General features: G+C 38.2%; 1 protein-coding gene across 2 annotated transcripts in view; it reads left to right on the top strand.

The window, feature by feature from the left end:
* The window catches only part of LOC150091448 (dnaJ homolog subfamily C member 8), a 270,274-nt gene that overhangs the window by 140,256 nt on the left and 109,670 nt on the right, over positions 1-20,348 (top strand). For both annotated transcript variants that reach the window (XM_090383974.1, XM_090383983.1), the window contains exon 5: positions 6,596-6,690. In XM_090383974.1, the coding sequence (XP_090240100.1) occupies positions 6,596-6,690 (95 nt within the window). The remainder of the gene's footprint in view (positions 1-6,595; positions 6,691-20,348) is intronic.

Below are 20,348 nucleotides of genomic sequence, written 5' to 3'. Positions count from 1 at the left end.
TTTATCATTCTGTGCTGGAAGTCTGTTAACTCAATTGTGACATTTTGCATCCAGAATTGTATTACCGTTCTCCTTGAAGACTTATGACCATATTTATAGTAGTGGGTGAGATCAGTGAATGGGCACCTGGATATTAATGGTAAGGCAGCGTATTATTCCATGGAAATGTTAAGTACTTTTTTCAAGTTCACACACTTTAATTATTCTGTGTTTTCTAAAAATTTTTTCTTCAATGATGGCAATTGTTTCAGAATTGATTGCTTTAGAGGACCCACCTGATCTTGGATCGTTTTTAATCAACTGCTATCTTCATTTGAACCCTGCAACCATCTTGCACCAGTAAGCATAACTGGGTGATACTTCCCCCTAAAATGCTACTTACTTTTTCATGGATTTCATTAGCATTTCCGCCTTTTTTTTTTTTGGTCAAAAATTTGATTACTGAATTATTCTTGATTTGCTGAATATTCATTCTTCTTCCACCTAACAACATAAAAAATTAAATTTTAGAAACTCTTATGACATACAGTTATTCTTTTTTATTTTATTTTATATGACATTAAGTTATGAAACTAATCTATTCTATAATTGATTAATACATTTTATATCTTGCTCTCAGAACTTTTGACCACCCCTCTATATGACCAGGGTTCGAGCCCATGACCACCAAATACGGAGGATGCAGAAAGGTCAGGGAATGACCACCGCATATCCCCGGAGCAATATGGCCCTAGTTGCTAATGCTCCTAAAAACCAAATAATAACAACAACCCCTCTATATATGAAGAGCAGTACGAAAGTAATACCTCCTATTTTATTCCTCAGAAAATTTAATTCCTACAACTACGCCTTTTACATCAATTAATCCTCAATCATTAATAAACACACTGTTATTTTCCCACAACGTCACCATTTTTATGCACTCTCCCATCTTTGAGTCAGACACTGTATTCCAATCCTGTAAAAGTCCTTACTCTTGCTCCGGAGGGTTTTGCGAACACTGTTCTTGAGCTGGTTGTTGTCTGCAAAATGGGTTCCGTGGAGTGCATCCTTCAGCAGGCTGAAGAGGTGGTAGTTGGAATGTGCAAGATCCGGGCTTATGAAAAGGATGAGGAAGAACAGCACACCCCCCAGTGCAGAAACAGTGCTCGTGTGTCGGCATTTTCAGGACCCATCGGGTGCAAATCTTGTTGTAGCATGGTTCCTTTATGATGGTTATCACGGCTGGTTTCCTCATACCACTGCATCGCACAATTTGTGTGTTGTGATGCGGCAGTCCTCTTTGATCAGCGTGTCGATCTGGCTCTTGTTGTCTGTTGTCACTGACGTTACTGGCTGGCTGCTTTGGGGCTTGTCAGCAATGTCACTTTCCTCACTCTTAAAGTGTCTTACCCAATGTCTAACTGTACTCACGTCTACAACGTTGTCACCATAGACATTTTTGTGACTCGTATGGATTTCGATAGGCCTCACTTCTTCCTTTGTAACAAATTCAGTCCTCACTCTTTGCTTGATACGTATATCAGTAACATCCACCATTTTGAGCTGTGTGCTGCACCCAGGAGACTGAGTGCAGCACACAGCACCACTCAGTATGGTGAAACTAGAGACTTGTAGTGAAACACGAAGTGATCTACAGTGCCATATTTGAAAGCAAAAAATTAAGAGGCATTACTTTCATACCGCTCCTCATAAGGTAGATAATGTATGGTCAGTGGCACCTACCACATACCACCAGGTCTGCCAATGGGGTAAGCTTGCCAGCTAGTTTGGTGTGGTTAGATAGAGACGTTACTCAAACTACAGTACTCAGCATTTGTACTGTAGTTTGAGTAAGGTCGTTGAATAAATACTCCACCAGTTTGTACATTAGCAGCTGTAACTGAAATGTAGATAGTTATTATAATGATATTAGATATTGTATATAGATATTATAATGAAACATAAGAGGTTAGAAGCATACTTTGGTAGCAGTGAGGCATATAGTGATTTATCAGGTGAGTGTGTCTGATAGCATCAAAGGGGCTAGTATGCACTGGCATAGAAGAGTTTTATTGGCAGTCATGGGAATAGTTCAAGGAGTTCAAAAGAACTAGCTATAGACAGTAAAAAGATATCAGAATTAAAGGAGCAAGAAGGCTATAAACCAGATAAAACTCAAATTTACCAGCACTTTCATTCCCATCCCTATAGCTGAGCCTTGATAGTAGCATTATGGGATATATATATATATAATTTACAAAAACTGAAAAAGAACTAAAGTAAACCAAACTAAAATAAGCATTTTTTTTATAATTCATGGTCAATTGTATGCAATTAGCAGTTACTTGCTGGTACTCTGTGATAAGAGAGTTGTAAAATTGTAGTTTATAGGAAAGCAGAAACTTCTATTCCCTTCAAACTTAATAGTTCAGAGCTTCAGAAAATTAGAAGCAAATAGTAGAAATATATATATATATATATAGAGAGAGAGAGGGGGGGGATGTATAATACAAGTTTACCCAGCATCAAGTGATGCAATATTGGTTCATTCTTTCTTTCCACTCGTAGTTGAAACTTCATAGCTGTCCTTAGAATGCCTAGTTCAGCATCCAAGTAACTTTGATTAAGTATTAATTTATACTTGCTGTAGGATTCTGTTTCTCTGACAATTTGTCATGAAACGCAGAAAGGTTTTCTTCCTTCCGCTGTTTGTCTAACATCCATTTTGGTCTAAATATTTTAATAACTATTCATCTTTTTAAATCAGTTCTGTTTTTGACCTTTTGAAAGGAGTTGATATGTAGCAGGTATATAGTTGGTTTAAGAGAAAGTAGTGTAAGATCTTTACACTTTGATTTTTCATCCTTTATAAAACAGACCAGTCAAGAACACAATTTATGGAATCTTTGTTTACTCAAACTTTTGCACATTTTGCAGACTAATTTTTAGTTATTTCTGCCTGTATTATCTAAATTTAGTATCGAGATAGAGACAGCAGTATTTCACCTTGTGCATTATTGAGGTTAACTTGCTTATTACTCTGATGTTCTCTGATTATTGTGAAAGACAACACACTCACACACTCACTCACACACTCACTCACTCACTCACTCACACTCTCTCTCTCTCTCTCTCTCTCTCTCTCTCTCTCTCTCTCTCTCTCTAAGTATTTACATTCAGGGAAACTGAAGCTGAAAGAATGGGGGTTTATAAGAAGGTATTTCAAGGAAATGTAAACTAGGTTTTGATGTGTTATTTTTCATGAACTTTTAAGATTGCACACTGCTGACCTAAATGCTGTGCCAATTTTTTGCAGATAAACTGTCTTATTTCTGTGATTGCTTTTTGCTTCCATAAATTTTTTGTACATCATGCATTTCTGTTGAGGAGTTGGCATCAGTGATCTTTCTTGTGTTTCTCCTTGAGTAGTCATAACACACTTCCTTAATCAAATTATGACCCCATTTCAGTATAATTGCTAATAATGGTAAATTTTCTAATTTTGCCTTTCATATTTTAATACAGAAAACATATACATTTGAATCATTGCCTAGAATAGAGATTAAGAGTTAGTAACATGAAAATTCTCTATCCTGATACCATTCTCATAACTATATATGATGCAGCTGCACAAAGGATAGTAATGAGCACATTGCCACTATGCCAGGTACCCAGTCTGAAAATTGAGTCCAGCACTTCTCGAAACTTTTCATACCTGCAAACAATTCCTGTACCCTTATGTTTGTTAAATAGAGATCATAATTAGGCACACATTTGCTAATGTATGTGAGTAACTCTTTCTGAAGTTTCACTCCACTCCAGTGGGCAGATGAACAATTCATCTTAGCAGCAGAATATTAACTCTGCATGGCTTATTTTAGCATTAAATCAGCTCACACACCAACCATAAGAATAAGTATTTACTGTAACTAAAATATGTACAAATTAAAATAAAATAAATATTTACAAAAACTGCTATTATATTAAATTAAATTATATACATGTAAAAAAAAAACAAAACATTAAAACTGATAAAATCCTTGAGATAAAATACACTAAAATAAACTGGATTAAAAACGATAAAAATCTCTGGAGCTTTCGGAAGCATTGGCTTCCTTCCTCAGCAGTAACAAAACTTCCTGCAGCACGCGCATATATAACAGGCTCACGGTATTTATACACGTGGTGCAGTCGGCACATGGTCTGAACTGGAAGCGGAAATAGCTCGGGAACGTGTTAAGCAAAACCGTTCATCCGTACTTAGGATGATAGGGACAGAGTATGCATATGCATACCTCTGTCCCTATTCATAATATTGTGGTCGGACGCATGCGCTCGATCCACGATAACCGCATCCTCTGGGGAGATTTGATGCTGCTTCTCCCAAAAATGTTTGGCCACAGCAGACTTATTGTAATCAGCGGTTTTTATAGCATTTGCATGCTCCCCCAGACGATCCTTGAGCCATCGTTTTGTCTCGCCCACATAACATTCCCCACAATCCGGGCATTTTATCCTGTATACTACTCCACTACCCAGGTCCTTTGCTATTGGGTCTTTTACCTGAGACAATACTGTGTACAACTTCTGACCGGGAAGCTGCACACAGCGTGTTTTATAACCCCGCAAAACTCTAGCAAGATGCTCAGTAATGCCCGGATAGTAAGGAATGTATGCAGTAGCCACAGGAACAAACGGTTCCTGACGGTTAGACTCTATTCCTCTACTAAACCTGTGTATGATCCTCTGGGGGTATCCGCATTTTCTAAGGTCTGCTGTGACTCGTCTAATTTCAAATTCTTTGTCCTCAGAGGTGGTGCAGTGTTACCCTGCTCTATCTAGTAGAGCTTTCACTACACTATTCTTATGCTGCCCAGCTTGTGCTGAACTATAATGGGTGTACTGGCCTCTGCACATAGGTTTTTTAAACACAGAAGTTTTGAGCCTAGGGCCTATCCTAGAGACCAGTACATCCAAGAAAGGAAGGGTACCTCCTGTCTCCACCTCTGAGGTAAATTGTATAAATTGGGAGAAGCTATTAAGCCAATGGAGTGCATCATCCTTTCTTCCCTTCTGGACCACGGTGAAGGTATCATCAACATACCTTTTCCATTTCTTTATGGGAAACTGACATCCACTAAAAACCCTGTCCTCTAACTCCTCCATGGCCAGATTGGCCACGATGGCACTAATAGGAGATCCCATGGCTGTACCGTGAACCTGTTTGTACATAACACCTTGGTACACCATAGTGGTGCTGGCCAGACAAAGTTCCACACCAGAACAAATATCCTCTACATTTAAAAGCAATCTATTACCCAAAGAGACGTCATTACTCAAAGATTTTCTAACACAATATATTCCATGTTTAATTGGAATGCATGTGAATAGTGACACCACATTAAAAGAAATCATGCTCTCGTTTTCATTTACAATCAAATCTTTCACAAAATTCACAAATTCTTTACTGTCTTTTATGACATAGTTGGATATAGTGGGTTTCGCCCACTATAGGCGAAATCAATTTAGCCAAATACCCTGACAAAGCATATGTGGGGCTTCCTATAAATGATACAATAGGTTTGAGTGGTTCTTCTGTCTTATGAGTTTTTGTAAGTCCATAAAACCTAGGGAGTTGACATCCAGTAGCATGTAAGAACCAAAAGGTCTCCCTGGAAATCTTCTCTGCCTTTAACCAATCCTGTACCAGTTCATATGAATTTGCCCAACCTCAGAGGCCTTTTTCAGGATATCTGTATGGCTTGTCTGATCCATGGAGTTAACGTGTATTTTACATGCTCTTATGCATGTCTTACAATGCCACTTTCAGTGATTGTTCAGAACCAGTGTTTATATTTCTTACCAATGTGAAGGCATCATATACAGTTTTAGGTATGTAAACCTTAAGAGGCCTTGGTACTCAAGTCCCTGTATATAGATGTGGTGTAAAAGTACTGCTTCTTTCCTAGGTTGAAGTCCTCAGTAATGGTGTATCTGTGTACTTTGTCATTTTGATTTCTTGATGTTTCATGAACTAATATTGACTTCTGCCTTGAAACATAGTGTCAATTAGGATTTGCTTTAATATTGCTGGACTTTTCATATGCATATCATATAATCTTTACTGAAAAGTAATTTAACGTGGCAGTATCCTTTAGCAGTATATGTGCCACTAATTATGCCTCTGAAAGTCACTATTATTACTAAGCCATTATGCTGCAAAGGCTTTTTTATGTTTGTACATTTTGTCTAGATATTGTATGTTTGCATTCATAAATCATGTTTATAGATTTATTTTAATAAACATCGCATTGGAGCAATGTTTACATTGCTCAGATGCAATCAGAGAATTAACTTTATTGTTATTAGTTTAGTGTAAGCTACCATCTGTTTGACTTCAGAAAATGTTCTTAAAGGACTGTGCTTTGAAGAATATTTATTAAAACAGTTAAATCTTTATGAAATGTTAAGGTAAAAATTTATAAATGTGTTAGACAGTTGCAAGTTTACTTAGAAATAAGTAAAAGAAATCAAAATTGAATTTTACTCACAAAGCAGAATAAAGTTAACAGTTTTCAGTGAAGATCTACTGATTAATTTTTGTATTTTTCAGTAATTAACAAGGCTTATAAAACTTTGGAAAATGAGGAACTGCGTAAGAAAGCATTAGAAATAGTTGAAGAAGCAAAAGGAAGAACAGATATGATGGTAAAATATAGCTTCACTTTTCTTGAATAAAGAAAGAAAGAAAGGGAAAAAAAAAAAAAAAAAAAAAAAAAAAAGATAAATACCAAAAAGGAAAGCAAGTCATTTTGCTATGGTTTATTTTTTATTATTATTTTTTTTAATTTTTTTTAAATCAAAGTGGTGTAATAACAGAGCAATGCATGGAATATCAAGTTCATTTTAAGAAAGGATGTGGGGAGTAAATCCATCCATATTACAGCTGTATTTTATTCTTGTTATATAATCTAACAGAGGATATGTTCTGTTAGTGCACAACACACACATACTTTATAGCATTCAAAATTAAATGAAATGTTTTCTAATGCAGTTCTATCTCAAACTGTATAATTCTACTGGAAGTGAAATTATACAATTGGAAAAACTTTAACCACTGAATGGGATTGGCATAACTAATCATTCCACCTATCGTAACCCTTGGTAACTATTATGGTAGCTTTATTTTTACATAATCTATAAGCAAAAACTTTGTCCTCAGTATTTAATCAAAACAGAAATTTTGAGTTTGCTCTTTCATTAGAGTGAATGTTATAAACCTAATTCATTTTATTTGTTAATAACTGGCTTCATTTAATGGAGGAGATGGAACTGTCATTCCACTTAACTTTTAATTTGTATATAGTGATTTAGGATACACTGAAACTTGTTTCAGTGTATCCTAAAGGATACACTAGGGGAAACAGATTGCATTTGGTTTCAAAGATTCAATATCAAATAGAGCAGTATAGGCTTAATAGACTGAAAAAAATGGAAATTAAGACTTTAAAAAAATTAGCATACTTTCCTTAGCTCATCAGTAATTTTTACGTTTATACCTCGATTAAAACTAAACTAATAGTACTGTGGGTGAGGTGGAGGGGGGGGGTCTTAGAATAGGTATTCTGTGTTAGAGATATGAGGTATATTTTATTTGGATCTACTATGTTGAAATAATATGGCAACCGTTGAACTTTTGTGTTTATAGCATTACATAAACTAAATTTCATTATGAATGGATGGGGTGGCCTCATGTTGGGGATATTATTTCTATCTGCCATCTTGAAACAAGAAGCTCAAATTATAGGTAACATTCATATAGATTTTCTGTGTTTTTACTGTATGGGAGGTGTTCTTAGCTTTTTATATCAACCCATTGTCTTGAAATGTGACTGCAGTAAGCCTTTTAGCACTACATAGAACTTTATATTAGCTTATGATATCACTTATTAGGACAGTATATTCTTTATTAGTCTTACTGAAATTTTAATTTTGAATGATTTTTGAATTTTAAATGTAAATGGAAGGATTTGTCATTGATAAATAGCATTGTAAATAGATTCTTATTATATATCATTGCATAAGCTAATCCTGTGTAACAGTTTAGTGAATTCAGTACTTGTTGGTTATTCGGAAAGAGTTATTTTTGAGAGTTAGGGATAGAGGTTTTCAGCTGTTCCAAAGGAATGAATAAAGTTTTGATCTGTAAATTACTCAGTATTTCAGCCTTCTCAACGTACAGTATGGCTCATGAACACACATTAACTGCTGCTGTAGGTGTGCTATGTTGCAGTTGTATGTGTTTAGGTGGGGGAAGGCATATCCGCTAATCCCTGCCCATAGCTAACAAGCTGAATATGCAGTTATTGTTATTATTGTTGTTATATTATTTCTCCCTTCCACCCCGTAACAGGTACTGGTACCAAGTGCATGGGGTGGGTTGATATGTTTATTATGTAATTGGTGATTTCATATTGGAAACTGGAAAAAGCAAATCCTGTATACACTCGCATCTACTGTACATTCTACTACCACATTTCCAAGAGGGGAAATTAGCTAAAAATTGGCTTTATATTCATTTTGATATACAGGTAACCTTCGAATAACACGATAGTTAGGTTCCTATAAAATCTTGTGTTGTGTGAAACCGTGTTATACGGGACTAAGAACCAGTACAAAAAGGGAGTTACATTCCAGGAGCTAACAAAACTGACAAAAATACACCATTCTAGATTTCGTGTATCTTCTGCTCTCTAAAATCAAGCCTTTGCTTGATAGATCTTTGTAATTTCATCGTATGGAACTAAGCATTTCTGAAGCTACCTTTTGAACTTTGGGCCCCTTTCAATCAAAGAATCTGCATTCAAAAAATAAGATTCTAATTGCTCAGCTAACTTTATGCCTTTCCATATACTTTTTAGTGTAAAATTTGCAAGTTCAGAATTTTCATCTGCGCTATCTGAATTTATTTGATTTGCCTCCATTTTCACCAAATCCACTTTTTTGAGATATGATTACTGAAGACGTTCAAGGATGAATGTCTTCAGTAATCATATCTCTGTCTTTTATTTTATGGGACATCGGTGACTAAGGCTATGTTGCTCTGTGTATTCAAATTGCATGTGTTCTGAAGTTGATTTTCTATTTTTCTGGATGAAAAACATGAGTTTCTTGGAGAAAAAACCATGCTACCCTCGTCTGAGACCGACTGACTGACTCACCCACGTGAAAAATACCCATAAAAATTCCTCCCGTCATTGACAGCATTCGAACTTAGGTCTTTTCCACCCGGTGTGGGGAGGACAGTGATTCTACCAACTGTGCTACCCATGAGGACTCCAGTAGTCATATCATCAAAACCTTCCCCTCCTACTGACTTAGCAAGTTCTGTTATCACATGGATTCTGTTTTATGTTCGTTCGACCATATTTCCTGAATGAATTGACTCTGGCCATACATATTTCCAACACACATTTAATGTTGACAGTTTTACTTCTTTGAGCGATAAAGCTATGATTCCGATACAGTCCACAATTGAAAAATGTTTCCATACCTCCGTCACTTCAATTTTCCATCAATTCAATTCGGAATCAATTTTTCCAAAATCCGTTGTAATGACCTTCTGATGTAATGAGTTTCAAAGGTAGATATAATGGCTTGATCTAATTAAAGAAGTTGTACTAAGTTTTAGGAACATTGCTTCAACATTAGGATAACTTAAATCTTTTGGATGGCCTGGCATGTTATCTAATAGTAATAAAACTTTGAAATCTAGATTTTTCCACAAGTTCAGTAGCACAGAACTTAACACGGGGATTCTCAATAATTTTTTTTTATAACAATTAGCAAGCCAAAAGCAAGGGTTCACAAAAAAGAATGGAGATGTTGAAAAATGACATCCAACATAATAGCAGAGTTTTTCCTCACACAAAAGCTCAAAAATACTGTGTTATGTGAGGTTGCCGAAATTTTCTAACTGTGTTAGAACGAAACCATGTTATATAAGTGCCATGTTGTGCCAGGATTTCAGCACTTTATCAGTCGTGTTAGTGCGAAACCGTGTTGTAGAAGTACCATGTTATACGGGGGTTGCCTGTATTCAGTTGCAGAGTAATTTTTGTAAACAGCAAGGTTTGTCAGAGGCTTATTATTATTATTTTTGTTGTTATATTATTTCTCCCTGATGGGGGTTGCACCCCCATGAAGGGTAATGATACCAAGTGCACAGGGTGGTTGTTATGTCTGGTGTTACTGTTGGTCGAGGAACTCTCTGACTATCCTACATCTTCAGGATTGCAACTCTCTGGAGTTCCTTATATGTGTTCTCTGGGAGACCTATTGCTGCTAGGCTGTTATGTCAGTTACAGAGTAATTTTTGTAAATAGAAAGGCTTGTCAGAGACTTATTATTATTATTTTTGTTCTTTGAGAAACCACCGGTATCTTTTGCAAGATACCAGTGGTTGACCCCATGATTGGGATGGTCATTACTCGTTGCATACGCCACATCTCTTTGATCTACTGTCTTAAGTCCGTGGGTTTTCTGGAGATTGCCAGTGTTGGGCACTGCTATATCAATCAGATAGATAGCATTTTCCTTCTTGTTATCAAGGGTTATGTCTGGTCTATTGTGTGGAATTGCCTTGTTTGTTATTATGGTGCGATCCCAGTACAGCTTGTGGGTTTGGGGTCTCTAGTGTAGAGCCTGGGGCTTATACTTGTAATACATATGTATTACAAGTATGAGCCCCAGGCTGTGTCTATGAGTGTGCTCATTCTGGGTGATCACCTTGCAATCTGCGGTGATGTGTTGTTTCCTTTCTGAGGCCAGGTGGCATCATCAACATGTGCCATCTGACACTCAGGGCTCCTTAGCGATGTATTTTCTTTAGTTCCTGGTGTTAATTACCTAGTCTTGGATGGGATGGTGAGCATGAATCCTTCAGTCTCAGAGAAGAGTGTCCTGCTCGTGAGCCATGCATTAGAAGCCATTTTATCTGTGTGGTCATGATGGAAGTTATTGCAATGTCTTCTTTGCCTACCTTTTTAGCTTAGTTTGCTTTGTCCTGGTGGGAAGGGACTCCTCGCTTAGGTTGAGTGGGTATGTCGCTTGTCTATCTTCCTCATGGCCTGGTAGAGTGCTGCTGGGTTGTTCTGAAAGTAATCCTTCAGGTTAGCTATCACTGTCTTCTGTTGCTTGAGGTCTCTCAGATCCCTTTCTCCTTTCTGAGCTATTGTCAGTCTCTCCACTGCTGACTTTGGGTGGTGTTGGCAGCTCTTGGTTATCACTGTCCTTGTCGTTCTCATGATATTCTCCAGCTCGGTGTTAGTCTAGTTTATAATCCCAAAGGAGTATCTTAGCACTGCATAGGTGTTTATGGCTTTGCCATAAACACCTATGCAGCTTTGCCTTGAGCAGGTTGCTGAGTCTCTGATGGTAGTTTTCTGTCAGGCAGGCCGTGATCTCCTTGTGCTCTAAACTGCTGAGCCTGTATCATCCCCAGGTATTTGTAGGTCTTGCCCTTGTCGTGGCTTTGATCTCTTTACCATTCTGTAGCTGGTAGTACTTTCCGCCAACTAATTTCCCCTGATTCACTCCGTGGGTCTGGCATTTGTCTGGACCAAGTTCCATCCTGATATCATTGATGATTTCTTCGGTGACACAGAGTAGTTACTGGAGGTACTTCTTGTTTGCCGCGTGGAGCTTGATGTCATTTATGAACATCAGATGGGAGAGAGTGTATAGGTTTTTCCTTCCTTCCTTGAGGTTATATCCATACTTGCTGTTGTTGAGCAAAGTAGATAGTGGGTTGAGTGTTAGACAGAACCACATTGGGCTCAGGGTATGTCCCTGAAAGATTCCTCTCCTGATGGGGATTGGTCTGGTTGTGATATTCTCGACCTTGATAGTGGTGCTCCATTTTGCCATGGTTGCTTCTAGGAAGTTTGTCACTGTCAGATAGCCTTTGTAGATCTTCAGCCAGCTATGTGGCACAGCATTGAAGGTCTTGTGGTAATCTATGTAGGCCTTGTACAGGTTGCAGGGCTTCTTGTCGGCTTTGTTCTCTAACTGTGGCATTGATGGTTAATTGCTCTTTGCATCCTTTCTACTGTTCGGCCATGATGTTCTGGTTCTCCAAGTGGTCTGATATCTTCTTGATTATGCAGCTGGTCAGGATCTTGTACTTCTTTGGGACACAGGTGATCTGCCTGTATTTTGCCGGGTTTCTTATATCTTGGTCTTTAGCCTTCATATATGTGGTTCCTTGAGTAAGAAACTCTGGATGACTTATGATTTGCATGAACTGCTTTGCTGCGTGCGTGTGTGTGTGTGCGCGTGCGCATGCACACGCAAGTGAGCTGCTTGTACCAGTATTATTATTATTGTTGCTTGTTTTAAGTAAAATAAATGTTCCTGCAAAAAAAAAATTAAAATTAAGATTAATTGGCAAAAATTTGAGAGAATGAACTAATATTCTATGTTTAACATGGAAGAAACTACATCAAATATACATTACCTCATTGCTTTAGCTATGTACAATTAAGCTCTTTTTTTCTTTTTTGTGGATGTCTATATATTCTAAATCATAAATAGCATTTTTACGACATAAATTCTCTGAACTGCAATATAAGTAGAATTAGTGAATGAGCTATCAGCATGAATACTGCAGTTTCAGATATTCTGTGGGTATGATCATGTCCTTTAAAAACAAATTATGAAGAAAAGTAGTGTTCAAAGAACTCGTAATTTCATATTGGAAACTGGAAAAACCGAATACTGTATATATACACACATCTGCTGTACATCTTACTATCATATTTCCAAGAGGGGAAATTAACTAAAAATTGGCTGTATATTTGCTGTGATATATTCAGTTGCAGAGTAATATATATATATATATTTTTTTTTCTTTCTTGTAAACAGCAATACTTGTCAGAGACTAATTATTGTAGGCACCCAGTTTCTTCCCTCAGTTAGAGATGCAATAAAAGAGTATATCAGTGGAATGCTAATTATAAACAGCTACCTCTGGAGAATATTGCTACCATTCATCAAGTATGTTACATTAGTTACAAAGTAAATTTTGTAAACAACAGCACATGACATCCTTTCAACTAGAAGTTTCACTTAGGGTAGCAAAAACTGCTAAGTACTAAACTAGACAAAAATTTACATGAACTGACAAGTGATTTATGGAGAAATCATGTGACTTCACTTCAGCACTGATAGGCTGGACAGTTTAGTTTTGATCAAGTTTTTTCAAAACACAGTAAGTTTTAGGGCATCAGAAATAAATACATGGCAAAATTAGTAAATCAGTAGGACTGAAGTAATGGCCACCAGTTGAAGAAAAGTTAAAGATTATTGAAAGAGTTAAGAGTGGCGAAACAAAATGCAGTATATTTCGTGAGTGGTCAGAAGGAACAATATGTGGTTGGATGAAAGAGTAAGAAAAATTGTGTTCATTCGTAGACCCCATAGAAGATGAAGTAGGCCTTCAAAGTGATGTGGACCAATGTGTGACAAGTGGTTTCTACAGAATCATAGTGAAGGGATACCGATAAATGGGGCAATTTTGAAAGCACAGGCACTTAAATTTCATAAGCTACTTGTTGGAGATGATGACATATTTAAAGCTTCTGAAGGGTGGCTTTGGAGATGGAAGGCTCAATGTAGGATATCTCAAGTTAGTCTTGTAGGCAAATTTGCATTTGGTAATATTACAGCAGCAGGAGTGTTTCCTGAATTTCTGTGTAATATGATTCAAGATGGTGAATTCACAAATGAACACTAGTACAACTGTGATGAAACAGCACTATGCTATAAACTTCTCTCCAAGAAGTCACTGGATATTAAAAAAACACCCAACAAAGTGGGCGTGAAAAGTAACAAAGAGAATTACCGTGTTACTGTATGCAAACAAGAATGGAAATGACAAGCTGGCACCTCCATAGCCAGGTGGGCAGGAGCTGCAGTGCGTAGCACACGCTTCTTGATTAAACCGGGCCGTGACTACCAAATACGGAGGATGCGGAAAGGTCAGAGAATGACCACCGCATATCCCTGGAGCAATATGGTCTTAGTTGCTAATGCTCCTAAAAACCAAATAACATAACAACGACGACGACAAGCTGAAGCCATTGTGCATCGGTAAAAGTCAACGTTCCTGGTGTTTTAAGCACATCGGCATGAAATCTCTACCTGAGATTTACAAAAATAGTTCAAACACTTGGATGATGAGTGATATTTTTGCTTCATGGTTTGAAAGTAAGTTTGTACCATCAGTGAGGTGGCACTTGCTTTCCAAAAAACTTGAAGAAAAGGCCCTGTTACTGTTGGATCATTACCAGCTGATGTCCTGAAATCAGAATCGTGTTTCTGCCAAGAAACAACTACACTAATTTAGCCCATGGATCAGGGCATTATTCAAGCCTTCAAAGACTACTGTCATGGCGAACTACTTGCTAGTGTCGTGAATTCAGAAATTGAAGTTCTAGAATTTCTGAAAACATTAACACTGAAAGATGTTGCATCCAATTTTGGATTAGCTTGGGAAGTAAGCTTAATAACAATTAAAAACTGCTGGAAAAAATGTATTGGAAAAGATGATTACTAATAATAACCTTGAATTAGCAGCATTTTCAGAACAAGAAGCAAAGGCTGCTTATAACATACTTGGTGGCAGTCTTGGGCAAATGACCTGGCTGCTTGGATTGCAGAAGCTCCAGTTTAGCATTACCTGAGTGAATAAGACATTGCAGCCTCTGTGAACATTCAGAAGACAATTGACAAACCAAGGGCCAGTGACATAGGGAGTGACTCAAAAGATAATGTGAATGACTTGTGTAAGGAAAAAGAGCACAAAATTAACAAAGTGCTTGAAAACATTAACAAGGTGATGGTGTGGTTAGAACATCAGAGTGATAGTGAACATCTTCATTTATTGCATCTGACCACTATTAAAAATTATTTACTGAAAAATGGCCTTCGTTAGTTTCAGCAAACAAAAAACATGACAATTTCTGAATGGGTGCATAAAATGTAAGTCCATAACATCATTGTTATCAGTAGAATGAAAGGGGAATGATATAACCTTTAATACATTGTCTTTTAGGCTCTATACTGATAAAACATTAGTAAAAAGTATTTTTTTATTAGTAAAGTGTATTTATGTTAAAAACTGGCAAAACAAATGTTAAATTGTTTTTGGCCATAGTGCACTTTTCTGGTAACATGGGTATTAAAATTTTTGCCTGACACCCTCATTATATGATTAATCAGCATACAACACAATTTAAAAAGAATACTATAGCCAGTACAACTATTGAATTGGCTTTAATAGCTGATGTATTGTGAAAAAACACAAGACAAACAATTGGTTCTCAATTCTTACATTCGGAACTCTTTAGTCTTTGATTCTTCCCTCAACGTGGGCATCTGTATGTGGTGAGGGGACCTCCCAGTGATGCTGTTGATCCTCCAGCTTAGCATCACTTGGATCCAACACCCACAGTCTAGGTTCCAGGCTAACATTAGTGGAATGCAGCGTGCACTGTGACCCATGGAAATTTGGAAAGGGGGATATCCTGGTGGTGGTGTGGGTACAGTGTCTGAGTAGCCCTGGCATTCCACTACCACGTGCATTTATTGCTTGCCGCATAATGGATGTCCCTTTGGGCTCCGTGGTGGGTGGGGAGCTCAGGCACTGAACCAATATTAAATTCTCATGAATCCTGATAAATATATTTCTTCTGGGGCCGCAACCTGGTCCCCATATGAAAAGTTTACCATTGACCCCGATAATATCACTTATGCTAAGAGATGGAAAACTGAGGTTATATCAGGTCCCAACACCTCGCTGTCTGATAATTCATTCCACCAGTGAGAAGGCCTTAGGAAAAATGTCACCCTTCTTTATCCAGAAGGGTTTGGAAGGGTCGGCAGGCTCTCCTAAATCTGTCAAACAGTTACAATCAGATGACATATTTGTACAGACCTGAAGTGATAAACATTCAGAGCAGCTTCTCTGAGCGATAACTGTGGTAAGAATGCCCATCACTGTTACCTCCCACAAGACACTGAACTCATCCTGTGATGTTATCGCGGAATGAGATCTTATGGATGTGACAAGAGGAAATCTGTTCTGAATTAAAACCACAAGTAGTGATAGCTGTGAAACAAATATCCATTCATGTGAATGAGAAAATCATCCCAACAAGAAACGTCATCCTGACATTTAATTCATCAACGTCTCCTAATGAAATCAAAGCTGGCTATATTAGCTGTCCAGGGCATCTGTACATACCAAATCCTTTACAGTGCTTTAAGTGGCAGAAATACGGACATTCAAAAATGGCCTGCATTGGAGCCCTTGCATGTTCGTGATGTGCAGCAGAGGACCATGAAACTACATCATGTTCAGCCACAAAACCGACCTGTGTTAACTGCCAAGGAGACCACCCTGCTTATTCACGAGCATGCCAGAGGTGGAAAGAAGAAAAAGAAATTCAAAGACTTAAGGCAGAGCTGAACATATCATATCAGGAGGTGAGAAAAATGGTGAAACCTATGGATACAAACAAACCTACCTACGCTCAGAAGTTAGCAGGGAGATGTTCCATTGGAACTCAAACTGAAATGACCTTTCCACCAAAAGTCATTCACTCCCATCGCACCCTACCTGTAAAGTTCAAGAAAACGCGCACTGAAGGACCAATCAGCTGTCACTCCTATATCCGTACCTCCTAATGCTTCACCAGTAGCGAAAGAAGTTACTGGAGAAAAGAACAAGAAGCCCGAAATATCCCATAGTTCCCAAGGAAAAAACGGATGTCGAGGAGAAGGAAGTACCAGATTATGCAGTCTTTGAACTCTTTGCAGAGGAGGAAATGGACACGGGACAGCATCCATACTTTCCCAAAAAAGATAAATCCAGGACTGACAAAAGTAAGCCCTCGGCACCTGGGAAGCCGCCTGATGGACTCACCAAGCCAAAATAATGGCTAAATTCCTACAATGGAATTGTCGTGGTAAAATACCGATGACATCAAGGAGAAGCACAAGCCAGTCTGCTTTTGCTTGCAGGAGATTTACCTAAAGGCTAATGATGACGCAACCATGCATAACATCACAATTTTTTGTAAGGATAGAATTGCAGATGGTCTTGCTCATGGAGGAGTGGCTATCCTTGTGGGAAACCAGACCCCAGTTCAGCCTTTGCTGCTTACAATCAGCATAGAGGCTGTTGCAATTCGCCTTCAGTGGATTGTTTGTTAATCATCTGCCCTATTTATTTTCCACCTGGGACTGACATCCCCCAGAAAGACCTTGATGATCTTATCCTGAAAAAAAAGGCCTCTGAGGTTGGGAAAATTCATATTTTAGCATTAAATCAGCTCACACACCAACCATAAGAATAAGTATTTATTGTAACTAAAATATTTACATATTAAAATAAAATAAAATAACTATTTACAAAAACTACTATTATATTAAATTAAATTATATACATGTAAAAACATTAAAACTGTGATAAAATCCTTAAGATAAAATACACTAAAATAAACCGGATTAAAAGCGATAAAAACAATAAAAGTCTCTGGAGCTTTCGGAAGCATCGGCTTCCTTCCTCAGCAGTAACAAAACTTCCTGCAGCACGTCCATATATAACAGGTTCACGGTACCTATACACGTGATGCAGTCGGCGCATGGTCTGAACTGGAAGTGGAAATAGCTCAGGAACGTGCTAATCAGAACCGTTCATCCGTACTTAGGATGACCGTTTCAAACAGAGGATGCATACGCATACCTCTGTCCCTATTCATAATATTGTGGTTGGATGAACAGATTCGTAGGCTCTCGAGCCATTTACGGTTCCAGAACCCATGCGCTCGATCCACGATAACTGCATCCTCTTGGGGAAATTTGATGCTGCTTCTCCCAAAAATGTTCGGCCACAGCAGACTTATCGTAATCAGCGGTTTTTATAGCATTTGCATGCTCCCCCAGACGATCCTTGAGCCGTCGTTTTGTCTCGCCCACATAACATTCCCCACAATCCGGGCATTTTATCCTGTATACTGCTCCACTACTCAGGTCCTTTGCTATTGGGGCTTTTACCTGAGACAACACTGTGTGCAACCTCCGCCTGGGAAGCTGCACACAGCGTGTTTTATAACCCCGCAAAACTCTAGCGAGATGCTCAGTAACGCCCGGATAGTAAGGAATGTATGCGGTAGCCACAGGAACAAACGGTTCCTGATGGTTAGACTCTATTCCTCTACTAAATCTGTCTATGATCCTCTGGGGGTATCCGCATTTTCTAAGGTCTGCTGTGACTCGTCTAATTTCACATTCTTTGTCCTCAGAGGTGGTGCAGTGTGACCCTGCTCTATCTAGTAGAGCTTTCACTACACTATTCTTATGCTGCCCAGCTTGTGCTGAACTATAATGGGTGTACTGGCCTCTGCACATAGGTTTTTTAAACACAGAAGTTTTGAGCCTAGGGCCTACCCTAGAGACCAGTACATCCAAGAAAGGAAGGGTACCTCCTGTTTCCACCTCTGAGGTAAATTGTATAAATTGGGAGAAGCTATTAAACCAATGGAGTGCATCATCCTCTCTCCCCTTCTGGACCACGGTAAAGGTATCATCAACATACCTTTTCCATTTCTTTATGGGAAACTGACATCCACTAAAAACCCTGTCCTCTAACTCCTCCATGGCCAGATTGGCCACGATGGCACTAATAGGAGATCCCATGGCTGTACCGTGAACCTGTTTGTACATAACACCTTGGTACACCATAGTGGTGCTGGCCAGACAAAGTTCCACACCCGAACAAATATCCTCTACATTTAAAAGCGATCTATTACTCAAAGAGACATCATTACTCAAAGATTTTCTAACACAATATATTCCATGTTTAATTGGAATGCATGTGAATAGTGACACCACATCAAAAGAAATCATGCTCTCGTTTTCATTTATAATCAAATCTTTCACAAAATTCAAATTCTTTACTGTGGGGAATGTTATGTGGGCGAGACAAAACGACGGCTCAAGGATCGTTTGGGGGAGCATGCAAATGCTATAAAAACCGCTGATTACAATAAGTCTGCTGTGGCCGAACATTTTTGGGAGAAGCAGCATCAAATTTCCCCAAGAGGATGCAGTTATCGTGGATCGAGCGCATGGGTTCTGGAACCGTAAATGGCTCGAGAGCCTACGAATCTGTTCATCCAACCACAATATTATGAATAGTGACAGAGGTATGCGTATCCATCCTCTGTTTGAAACGGTCATCCTAAGTACGGATGAACGGTTCTGCTTAACACGTTCCCGAGCTATTTCCGCTTCCAGTTCAGACCATGCGCCGACTGCATCACGTGTATAGGTACCGTGAGCCTGTTATATATGGACGTGCTGAGGAAGGAAGCCGATGCTTCCGAAAGCTCCAGAGACTTTTATTGTTTTTATCGCTTTTAATCCGGTTTATTTTAGTGTATTTTATCTTAAGGATTTTATCACAGTTTTAATGTTTTTACATGTATATAATTTAATTTAATATAATAGTAGTTTTTGTAAATAGTTATTTTATTTTATTTTAATATGTAAATATTTTAGTTACAGTAAATACTTATTCTTATGGTTGGTGTGTGAGCTGATTTAATGCTAAAACCTTGATGATCTTGTAATGCAGTTTCCTTCTCCTTTCTTACTTCTTGGGGTTTTTAATGGACATAATACCCTGTGGGGTAGTGCTAGTATTAATGGAAGGGGACGAGTCATGGACTTCTAAATGTGGGAATTTTCTGCTATTGATCTTTCTATCTGCTTTCCTTCTCTACTTCCTTCACTTGAGAAGTGGAGGAGAACCCATATGGAAGTGATCACTTCCCTGTGATAACCTTTTTACATAGCGGGAGACCATGTCTTCATTTTAGGTTACCGCAGTAAAAGCTTGATCAGGCTGACTGGAATGACTTCCAACTTCTGGCAGGGTTTGACATCACTGCAGTCAGTAAGGAGCCCATCAATGATGCAGTCACATACATCACAGAAAATATCATCCAGGCTTTGCAAATCCAGTAATGTCATTCCAAAAACATCTACCCAGTTTCCACCTTTTCCCAAATCATGATGGAATTCACAATGCACAGTAGCAAAAAAGGCTCAAAACAAAGCCTGGGGGGAGTATTCCAACAGTATCCTACCTTGGTTAATCTAATAGCTTTTAAATGCGCATGAGCCAAAGCACGTTACATTTGCTATCAGAGCTAACAGGAATCATGGATCCATTTTACATCATCTATTAGCTAGTCCACCAGCACTAAGGTGGTCTGTTATAAAATCCGGAAAATGAA

The sequence above is a fragment of the Mastigoproctus giganteus genome, chromosome 1 (genome assembly GCF_048544385.1).
Source record: "Mastigoproctus giganteus isolate SK-2022 chromosome 1, ASM4854438v1, whole genome shotgun sequence".
Taxonomy (NCBI): Eukaryota; Metazoa; Arthropoda; class Arachnida; order Uropygi; family Thelyphonidae; genus Mastigoproctus; species Mastigoproctus giganteus.
The sequence above is the reverse complement of the archived record's forward strand: the minus strand, read 5'-3'. Positions and strand labels throughout refer to the sequence as shown.